An 11,742-nucleotide genomic window follows, 5' to 3' on the forward strand; every position below is an offset into this window, starting at 1 on the left:
AACATATTTCTTGATATATTAAACTCATTTTAGATCTACCCAATTACAAGTAAAGTTAATTTTGTCAAAAGATTAGTCAATTACATAAAATATGACCCTAACAAAGTTTATTTTTTAGGGAAAAAAAAACAATAAATATATGCACTCAAAGTAATGATTCATTTCCAAGATTTAAAAAAAAAAAAAAAAAAGAGTCCTGTTAAGGACGCATTTTAAAAAATAATAAATATCCAACCACAAGTTCTTGATGCATTTTTTATATTTAATTTGAGATAAAAATTCTACTCTTGTGACTCTTGCACACTTTTTTTTTTTTTTTTTTTGAGAAAATATTCTAGCTTAATTTAAGAGGATTTTCTATTTTATCACCTAAGTTTTGAGATGTTCTTAAATTCCCTCTCATACAACAAGGGCAGCTCAAGGCCTAGGCAACTTAAAACTAGGCCTAAGACCCCTAATTTTTTTAAAGATTTTTCCCTTTATAAAAAAGCCCCATCTCACTATAAAAGCCCAAAATGGTTGAATGATATTAGAGATATTACAAATTTTTGTGTTAACAATCACAAATAAATTTAAATATTCATTTATTAAGTGGTTGAAGTCCGCTAATTACATTCTTGGCCACATCAATTTGTGTGTTTTATGTAATAAAGTTTGTAGTACCTATAGCATTTTAAAGGTGTTATGTACTATTTTTCTCACCTTCAAATAGGTTTCTAATATATTATACCAACAAGAACTCAACCCAGGTACAAACTATAAACTTTTCCCATATGTTTGTTGGGGGAAAGGGGAAGGGGGTGGGGATGGGATTTGTTTTGATGCTTTAATTTTTGTAAGCCAATATTCTACACGACTTTTGTCAACAGCGCCCACCTAATCATTCACATGGTCACACACCAAAAAACCTCTATCTCTTTCTTAACATCAATATCAAAATTTATTACGATGCATTATCTTATTTAAGATAAAGTAAACCTCTATTCTAACAGAGTAATAATTTTGCATTTATTTGTTAAATTTCTATGCTTGAACCAAGATATTTGATTCTCTATATGAAATTAACTTTAGTTTGGTTCTTCTCAAAAAAAAAAAAAAAAAAAATTTAGTTTTGTCAATATTAATTCATAATTTTTTTTTTAACTCAAAAAAAAAAAAAAAAAAAAAAAACTTTAGTTTTGTCAATATTAATTCATTTTTTTTTTTACTCATCAAATTAACATTCGTTTTGTAAGTATTAAATAAATTTAATTATTAAATATTAAATACAATGGTCCCACTTAACATTATTACCTTAGGCTCCAATTATATTTTGCCAGCCTGCCATAAAACTCACTAGATCTTAAAAAAAAAAATTGAACAATGGAATCAAATAATAAGTCAAATTACTAATTTTCTCAAAATTCAAAATTTTAAGTTTTTCTCTATATATTACTAAAAATAGCCTATTAAAAACTCTCTGAAACGCGTATTAAAAACTCTGCAAAAAATTTAAAATTACAATTTTATTTATTTATTTAAAATAACCCCAAAAAGGCTAAATGGATTGATTTAACCTTACCATGCGTTCAGATTAAGTAGAGGGAGTTCGGATTTGCGATGGAGAATTTATCATTTATTTTTTGGTAAATAAGTGTCCATTTGGGAACCTCATAGTTTCCATGAGCTTATTTGCATTGTGTTTACTAAAAAAAGAAAAAAAATTGGTAGCTTTTTTTTTTTTTTTTTGAAAAACAAGACATTGAATTTTATTAAATAGTAGACAAATCTACCTGATAAGTAGCAATAGTGTGTGATGGGACATCTTCCATCCACACTTGAAAACCAATGACATGATGTGCATATCGAGCTAGGTTTGGCCTGTTTGGGTAAATAAGTGTCCATTTGGGAGCCTCATAGTTTTTCATGAGCTTATTTGGGTTGTGTTTACCAAAAACATATATTCTTGGTAGCTTTTCTATTTAAATATATTTTTGGTAGCTTATTTTCAATTAAACTATTTTCGTCATTATTATTAGTATTTTTTATATAAAAAAATAAGCTAAGATAAAAACCAAAAAGCTAAACACTTAGGGTATGTTTGGTAACTGTTTTTTCCTCTTATTTTCTGTTTCCAAACACAATTTTCTATTTTTTAAACTAAAAACTTGTTTGGCAACCCAAAATGGACAAAAACAAAAATTGTTCTCAAAACTCAATTTGTGAAGGAAACTGAAAACATGTAAAATGTTGTTTTCAGTTTCTAATTTTTAAAGGTTAATGAAAACACACATTTAATTTAATGAGTATATCTCATTTAATGAGTTAGCATTAGAATTCAAATCTTAGTAACAATATATTTTAGTATTTTCAATTTTTTTTTTTCAAAACACTATTTTTTTTTAATTTCAACTAACCAAACATGTTTTTTATTTAAAAAATACAAGAAAATTGTTTTTTCTTTATATTTCCAAAAAAAAGTTTTTGAAAATAGAAAACAAAAACTGTTACCAAACATAATCTAAATTTTATAACTAGGAAAAAATTCAATTAAATTCTAAATTGAATTTCAATTATTGTCTAATTTTACCCCACGTGTCCCATAAAAGTTTTTTAATTCTTGTGTCAAATGAGTTAATCTAGTGCAAAAGACAAGGAGTCTAATATAAATCAACAATAAAAAACTCATAAAAAAAAATAAAAAAAAAGAGTAAGCTCATATATATATAGCCAAAACTGAGTGAAAATTTAATTAAATTCTAAATTAGATTATATTTTAGTATTTTCTATTTTTTTTTTCAACAAAACACTATTTTTTTAATTTCAACTAAACAAACATGTTTTTTATTTCAAAAATACAAGAAAATTGTTTTTTCTTTATATTTCCAAAAGCAAGTTTTTGAAAATAGAAAACAAAAACTATTACTAAACATAATCTAAATTTTTATAACTAGGAAAAAATCCAATTAAATTATAAATTGAATTTCAGTTATTGTCTAATTTTACCTCACGTGTCCCATAAAAGTTTTTTAATTCTTGTGTCAAATGAGTTAATCTAGTGCAAAAGACAAGGAGTCTAATATAAATCAACCATCAAAAACTCATAAAATAAAATAAAAAAGAGTAAACTCATATATACAGCCAAAACTGAGTGAAAATTTAATTAAATTCTAAATTAAAGTTTAGTTTTGTGCCACGTATCTCATTTAAATTTTAAATTTGTGTGTCAAGTAAATTATTAGGTGCAAAAATCAAAGACATTCAATTAGATTCTAAATTGAATTTTAATTGGAGTTCAACTTTACACCATGTGTCTCATCTATTTTTTTAATTTTTGTGGCAAGTGAATTATTGGATGCAAAAACCAAAGAGTCTATATCTAATTAGATTTAAAATCATCTGCGTGTGTGTGTGTGTGATTGTTTTTAAATTTACTTGTACATATGCACGGGATTACACTCTAATATTATATATATATATATAGGCGAAGTTTAGAGAAAGTTCAATTAAAATTTCAAATTAGAGTCCAATTTTGCGTCATGTCCAAATTTATTTATTTTTTGAGAGTTTTATTTCCTAATTTTAGAATCAAATGTGGAATCACATCATAAATATTCACCTAAGTGAGTTATTGAGTACAAAAACCAAAAAGTAGAATAAATGGATCGAAAAAAAAGTGCTTCACAAAAAAAATAAAAAAATTAAGAAGTAATAAAAAAAAAAAAAATAGACATGGACAATTTATATTTTATACCTAATAATATTCTTACAAGACTTTTTAAAGAGTTAACAAAATACAAGAATGGCTATCAATGGTATTTAAATTATATATATATAGATGTGGGGTATAAAAATTTAACAAGGTAATCATGCCATGTGTCACACCTAAAGCTGAGGAGGCCAATACAGTTCCGAAGAGTCCAGACACTTAAATGGTAAAACCAGAGGGGCGAGCCATGGCCACGTCAATGACATATTACCAGAGGGGGTTAGCCTTAGCATGATTGGAGGAATGGTAGTTGTCACCACATTTAATACACCTCACCAAACACCTTGGCTCATTTATGTGGAGAAGACTCTTAAACAATGCTGCCTTGGTTGCCGTAACTCATAGAAGACTTGGAAGGGCGTTTGATGGGACAAGCATTCAAGTAGAGGCCTACATGATCAACAAATGGAGGGTCATGATTAGACAAAAGAGGCTATATAATGTGAGAGATCCTTCAGAGAATGGGGGCATCTGAAAAAAGCTGAAAAACATTGTAATTCAAGGAACTAAAATCGTAATCAAGTTTAAGAGGAATATACTTAAGAACTATCCTCCTCATACTCTGCCGAGGAAAGATTTCTTCATATAAAACTTGTTTTCCTTTGTTTTGTTTCAATCTTAAAATTGATTATGGGCATTGTCTAGCTCACCGAAACCTAGTTTACAATCCACTCTCTAAAAATTCACTGTGTTGGGCTCTTTGGGCCTGAATCCTTTTACCTTTTGGGCTCAGGAACCAAAACCTGCCCCAACAATTGGCGCCATCTGTGGGAATACTTGAGTTTTAGTGAGATCAGCGTTCAGCTATGGTGGGTTCAAGTCCAAACCGAGAAGAATCTGTTGGTTCCTAAGGCCAAGATCATTTCCTTAACCTTGAATGTAGGAGAGATCGTGAAGTTAGTATACATACTACTTAAACTAGCAGGAGCCAGTCTCGAAGTAGGAGTCACTTCTTTCATGAAGAGAATACTAGAAGCATGCGGTTGGAGATTGACCGCCTGCAAAGGAGGTTACACCATGAGCGATGGAGAAAGACTCATTCAAGCTTTGACCCTTCTTTTGATGACGATGGGAATGGCAACTATAGGCCTAGGTCAAGGACTCCTTCTAGTGAGTCTTTTTCTTATGATGAGGATCGCCATTATAAGCGCATAAATAAGAGCCTATCTCGCAAAGGTCTGGGAAATGAGGCTATGAGTAGGGCATTGAACCAAATTTCCAAATTACCTTTTACACGCAGGATTGAAGGAGAAAAACTTCCTCTATGATTCACTCAGCCAACATTCACCATGTACAATGGTTAAACGGTCCCCATGGAGCATGTGAGCCACTTCAAATAGAGAATGGCTATTCACTCCAAGAATAAGGCCTTGATGTGTAAGGTGTTCCCATCCAGTTTAGGGCCTGTAGTGATGAGATGGTTTGATGGCCTAGGTGAAGGCTCTATTAATTCCTTTAAAGAGCTTACTCAAGCGTTTAGGGCTCGTTTTGTTACTTGCAACAAGTTCCTCAACCCTTGGACTCTTTGTTGTCCATGACCATGCGAGAAGGGGAGACCTTGAAAACATACTCTTAATAGATACTGGGAGATGTTCAACGAGATCGATGAGAATTTTGATGATGTGGGCATAAGGACTTTCAAGGTCAGCCTGCCTGTCGAACATGATTTGAGGAAGCCTTTGACAAGGAAGCCTGTTAGGAGTATGCATTAGCTCATGGATTGTATTGACGAGTATAAGCAAGTCGAGTAGGATTAGCAACAAGGAAAGGGAAAGGCTAAGGTGATCCCTTAGGAACGGAGGGATTTCAGGTCTGATAGGTATAATAGCAGTCAACCTCGGAGAGATTTTGCCGAGCACCCTGGCTCAGCTGCTACCTAGGTGGTTAATACTGTATTTTGAGAACTCGTGTATCAGGTTTAAGAAAAAATTAAGGACAAGTAATACTTTAAGTGGCCAACTAAGATGGGAGAAGACTCCATGAAGCGCAACCAGAGTCTTCATTGCCAATACCACTAGGAACAAGGGCACACTACCGAGGATTGCAGGACTTTGTGGAGTCACCTGGAGCAACTGGTTAAGGTAGGAAAGTTAAAGAAATTCCTGTATTAACCCAACGTAATGGGTGGTTAGGCAGGGTCGGGGGCTCAGAGAGATGCTTCTACAAGACCACCTCTAGGTACAATTAATGTCGTTCTTGTTGCTCTGGGAAGGACTAGTTCTCAGCCATCCAGAGTGATGTCTGTAGCTTAGCCATCTACAGAGGGCTCTTTCCTTGATCCGAAAAGCAGTATAATGAAAGTGTGGCTGACTTTGAGCTTTTTAGATGAGGATAAGGTTGGAACCATGCAGCCATATGATGACACCCTGATGGTCACCCTCAGGATAGGTGGGTATAATGTGATAAGAGTGTTGGTATATCAAGGAAATGGCACAGAAATCATGTACCCTAACCTATTTAAAGGGCTAAAGCTAAGGTCCGAGGACCTGACCTGCTATGATCCCCCTCTAATAGGGTTTAACGGGAAGATTGTCTTTTTGAAAGGCCAAATCCGAATACCCGTTCAGATAGGGATAGAGGTCATAGAGGTGAATTTCATCGTGGTAAATGCCTACTCCCTCTATACTGCTATTGTGGCAAGACCTTGGCTTCACACCATGGGAGCCATATCTTCCATTCTGCACCTAAACGTAAAGTATCTGTTTGGGGATTAAGTTGAGGAGCTGGTGGGAAGCCAGTCTAGGGCCAGGCAGTGCATGGTGGCCGCGATTAGACATCAGACTAGAGGTGAGTTCTTAGCCTCTGCTGGGTGGGATTTATAGCAATCAAAGGTGCTAGTGTTGCCCATGGACAAAGTGGCAGAAGGGGCAAAGTGTGAGCAGCTGGAAAAGGTTGTTATTGGCAATGATGAGGAGAAGTTCTTTCAGTTCGAAGTTCAGTTGCCTCCTTAAGAGAGAGAAGAGCTAATAGATTTTCTTAAAAAAAATATTGACGTATTTGCATGGAGTGCTTACGAGGCCCCCGGAGTGAATCCAAATTTCATTTGTCATCATTTAAACGTCAATCCATTCTTCATCCCCAAAAAGCAACCACCTCAGCACTCATCTAAGGAACATTCTGACACTATCAAGGATGAAGTGCTAAAGCTTAAGTGGGCTAGGGCCATAAAAGGAGGTGTTTTACCCTAAATGGTTGGCCTACGCGATGGTGATGAAAAAGAAAAGTGGGAAGTGGCGGGTATGTGTAGATTTTACAGATTTAAACAAAGTTTGCCCTAAGGATTCCTCCCCCATGCCTCGAATAAATCAGGCAGTGGATATGGGCCATCCTCAGATGAGCTTCTTGGATGCTTTCCAAGGATATCATTAGATACCATTAGCTTAGGATGATCAAGAGAAAACTTCTTTCCTTACACTCACGGGAAACTACCATTACAAAGTGATGTCATTTGGATTAAAAATGTGGGGTCTACTTATCAGAGGATGTTTAAGCCTCAGTTGGGCAAAAATATTGAGGTGTATATAGATGATATGGTGGTAAAGAGTAAAGTAGAGTTTGAGCATATAGATGACCTCAGAAATATTTTTGAGATACTGAGGAAACACAAATTGCGCCTTAATGCTACCAAGTGTTCTTTTGGCATAGGCTCTGGCAAGTTTCTGGATTATATGGTTACCCACCGTTGAATTGAAGTTAACCCTAATCAGATTAGAGCAATTTACAACTTGCAACCTCCTCAGAATCCCAAAGAAGTCTAGAAGTTGACAGGGATGACTGTTGCTTTGAATTGATTCATTTCTCGGTCAACAGGTAGGTGTCAGCCCTTCTTCCAATTGTTGCATAAGTGGAAGGGATTTGAATGGATAGAAGAATGTTCCTCGACCTTCCAGCAATTGAAGGAGTATCTTTCTCGTCCGCCTATTATGTCCAAACCCAATGAGGAGGAGGTTCTATTTGCTTACATTGTTGTAACCTCACATGCGATGAATTTGGTACTGATATGGGTTGATGATGGGGTGTAGAGACCGGTTTATTATGTGAGCAAATCATTACATGAGGCAGAGGTTCACAATTTACTATTGGAGAAGGCCATCTTGGCAGTAGTACATGCTACACAGAAGCTCCCACATTACTTCTAGGCTCACACTGTTGTGGTTCTAATCCAACTCCTTCTTCGATCACTGCTTCAAAAAGTTGATTACATAGGGAAAATTACAAAATGGAAAACGATCTTAAGAGCTTTTGATATTAAGTATATGCCTCACATTTCTATAAAGAGTCAGATCCTTACAGATTTGGTAGTTGTGCCTTCTTTAGAAGAAAATGGTGAAAGGCCGAACATGGATGGAAAATTAGTTAAGATGATCTCCTTGCAGGAACCTCTATCTTGGAAGGTGTATGTTGATGGCGCAGCAAATCAAAAGGGATCAGGAGTGAGGCTAGTTGTAGTATCTCCTAAAAGGATCATCATTGAGAAATCCTTAAGTTTGAGCTTCTCGGCCATGAACAATGAGGCCAAGTACGAGGCTTTGTTGGTGGGAATGGCTATGGTTCAGAAAATGGGAGGAACAATAGTGGAGATATTTTCAGATTCAAGATTGGTTGTAGGCCAAGTAAAAGGAGAATTGGAAGCCAAGAATGTGAGAATGCAGGACTATTTGAATTAAGTTAAGCACCTGCAATCAGGGTTTGAATCTTTCTGATGTAGAACAGACAGCACATGCCTTCTTGGAGCAGCAAGGGCACAGGAAGTCACAACGCAAGATCAAAAGGGGGTGCCAGTAGAGGCCATCAGAGGTAACAGTGTCAGAATTGCAAGAAATTTGACAGGTTGAAGGGAAACGGTGTTCTGATCCAAATTCATGCCATGAACGTCGCCAAATTTTAGGAAAATTCCTTCGTTAAGGCCCCGACAATAATGTTTTTGCTATTTATAGTAATATTTGTTTTTCCTTAATAACTTTTAGTTTAAAAGTCAGAATAAGGTTCCGTCTGTTTTGGGACGACCCTTAAGGTTAGTAGTTTATGATTCTGTGTTTAACTCAATTTTGCCATTTTTGGTAAAATTCAGTAATTTTGTCACCTAATCGCTTAATTAGTGCGAATTAGGGTTTTAAACGTTTTTGCTCAGTATTTATATGTTTTGTAGCCGTCAGAGGCAAAATAGACTATTATCAATAAACACAGACTTTTGTCAAATTTTCTTTTCTGGTGGATTCTAGTTTTATCTCCTTGTAGATTCAGGGAAACCCCTCATGAATTCGAGGTTTACTACCAGAAACTAACAGTTTAGTTTCTGTTTCATCAAGAGAGTATTGTGTATGCTTCTCTTCAGGCTTCCGCGATATCAGTTGGTATCAGAGCCTTGATTTACCCTAGTCTGATGGCTAACCAGCGAGACGGTGACCACCATAACAATGACGGCGGTGACGGCGTCAATAACCCAATCCTCACTAGGGCTGAGTTCCTTGATTTTCGTGATGAAAATCAACAATTTTGTGATTCAACCCAACAGACTCTGGACCAGATTCAAGCAGCACTTGCCACTTTGCTTAACCGAAACCCTAATCGCGTTGATGAAGAGCGACGTGATAATCGAGTGCGTGGCCTTCCCTATCATGGTCCAAACCGGAACAGGCAGCAGATGAAGAAGACAGTGAAGATGAGGAGTATGTAGAGAGAGTCCTTGGAAATCATTGTGGTCCTGCGAGGGATAATGGTCGAGATTATCAGGAGCAGATGGATTATCGGATGAAAATAGAGTTACCATCTTTTAATGGTAATGTCTCCATTGAAGAGTATCTGGATTGGGTCAGTGAGGTTGAAAAGTTTTTCGACTATATAGGTACAGCAGAAGACAAACAGGTGTGTTTGGTGGCCTACAAATTGAAGGGAGGAGCATCTGCCTGGTGGGATCGTGTTCAATTAAACTGTACTCGTGAACGAAAGCTTCCAATACGGTCATGGAGGAGGATGAAAAGATTAATGGCAGATCGGTTCTTACCACCAAATTACCAGCAGGAGTTGTTTAGACAGTACCAGGATTGCAGGCAGGGTACTCGGACAGTTAATGAGTACATGGAGGAGTTTGACAGGTTGGCGAATCGCAATGATTTGGAGGAAACTGAAGATCAACGGATATCCAGATTTGTACACAGGTTACGAGTTTCCATTCGAGATCAGGTATCCTTACAAACCCTATATACTTTGAATGAGGCTGTAACCTTATCCAAGAAAATAGAATTTCAGCATCTCAGGACAGGTTCAAAGTTTTCCAACCGCAGTTCGGAGTCCTTTAGTTCCATTGCCAACAAAGGTAAACAGCCCATGTTTACACCACAGTCACAACCCGTGGTTAGGGAGAATAGTGGTGTCAACCAATCCATAGTGGCAGTAGCAGGTTCCGCAGCCCAGCCAATAGCGAATGCCAACCCCTATGCTAGGCCAACTAGGAATAAGTGCTACAGGTGCGGAGAACCAAGACATCGATCTAGTACTTGCCCTAAGCGAGCCACAGTGAATCTGGTAGTGGCAGAAGAGGGTGAGGTAGAAGGTGAACAGGAGGGTGAAGAGGTGTATAATGATGCGGATCCATATGCCTATGATCCCAATGAGGTCCAAGAGGATGAGGAAGACGTGCCATTAGGGCAGTCTTTGGTGATTCAGAGGTTATTACTCACACCAAGGGTGGAATTTGGTGACCAGCGGAATGAGATCTTCCGAGCACGATGCACCATCAATAAAAGGGTCTGTGATTTGATCATAGATAGTGGCAGTGTAGAAAACATTGCGTCAAAGAGTTTGGTTACCAAGCTAGGACTGAAAACAGAAAAGCATCCCTCCCCGTACAAGATAGGTTGGATCAAGAAAGGTACGGAAACTCTTGTTACTCAACAATGTCGTGTTACTTTTTCTATGGGTAAATATTATGTAGATGAAGTAGTTTGTGATGTTGTTGAAATGGATGCATGTCATTTAATACTGGGTAGACCTTGGCAGTATGATGTAGATGCTACTCATAAGTGTAAGGATAATGTGTATGTGTTTTTTAAGAATGGCAGAAAAATTTTCCTTGGTCCTATTAAGGAAGGCAGTAGACCCAAAGCTTCTAAAGTGGAGGGGAAGCCAGCACTCCTTATAGTGAACAATGAAGATGAGTTTGACAGGGATTGTAAGGAGTTGAAACAGGTATAACCGTACAAGATAGGTTGGATCAAGAAAGGTACGGAAACTCTTGTTACTCAACAATGTCGTGTTACTTTTTCTATGGGTAAATATTATGTAGATGAAGTAGTTTGTGATGTTGTTGAAATGGATGCATGTCATTTAATACTGGGTAGACCTTGGCAGTATGATGTAGATGCTACTCATAAGTGTAAGGATAATGTGTATGTGTTTTTTAAGAATGGCAGAAAAATTTTCCTTGGTCCTATTAAGGAAGGCAGTAGACCCAAAGCTTCTAAAGTGGAGGGGAAGCCAGCACTCCTTATAGTGAACAATGAAGATGAGTTTGACAGGGATTGTAAGGAGTTGAAACAGGTATATGCTGTAGTAGTGACAGATGGTGAGCCAAAGAAGGTTGCTGAGATACCTGAGGCGATTCAGCCATTAATCAAGGAGTTTGAAGAGCTTTTTCCAGAAGAGCTGCCTGTAGGTTTACCACCGATGCGTGACATCCAACATTGCATTGATTTAGCTCCTGGAGCTAGTCTACCAAATCTGCCACATTACAGGATGAATCCTCAAGAGGGTCAGATTCTACAGGGGCAGGTGGATGAGCTTTTGAGCAAGGGGCAGATCAGGGAGAATATGAGTCCATGTGCAATACCGACATTGTTAACACCAAAGAAGGATGGAAGCTGGCGTATGTGTGTGAATAGTCGAGCCATCAACAAGATCACAGTCAGGTACCAATTTCCTATTTCACGACTAGATGACATGTTTGATATGCTGAGTAGGTCCAAGTGTTACACCAAGCTGGATCTCAAGAGTGG

The 11,742-nt window shown here is 36.8% G+C and overlaps 1 protein-coding gene across 1 annotated transcript; it reads left to right on the forward strand.

Annotated features, from left to right (window-relative positions):
* Positions 1 to 6,042: 6,042 nt before the first annotated feature.
* On the forward strand, positions 6,043 to 6,699 carry LOC111997668 (uncharacterized). The gene is made up of 2 exons (XM_024029786.1): positions 6,043 to 6,438; positions 6,571 to 6,699. The coding sequence occupies exons 1-2, from the start codon at positions 6,043 to 6,045 to the stop codon at positions 6,697 to 6,699; spliced, it is 525 nt and encodes a 174-aa protein (XP_023885554.1).
* The last annotated feature ends 5,043 nt before the right edge of the window (positions 6,700 to 11,742 follow it).

This window comes from Quercus suber, unplaced genomic scaffold (assembly GCF_002906115.3).
Source record: "Quercus suber isolate HL8 unplaced genomic scaffold, Cork oak 2.0 scaffold_750, whole genome shotgun sequence".
Taxonomy (NCBI): Eukaryota; Viridiplantae; Streptophyta; class Magnoliopsida; order Fagales; family Fagaceae; genus Quercus; species Quercus suber.

What these genes read in the sequence shown, in the direction of transcription:
- LOC111997668 (XM_024029786.1), top strand. Translation starts at nt 6,043, where the DNA reads ATGAAAGTGTGGCTGACTTTGAGCTTTTTAGATGAGGATAAGGTTGGA. An exon ending in CTTCCATTCTGCACCTAAAC is followed by an intron (nt 6,439 to 6,570) that starts GTAAAGTATCTG and finishes TGGGATTTATAG; the next exon opens with CAATCAAAGGTGCTAGTGTT.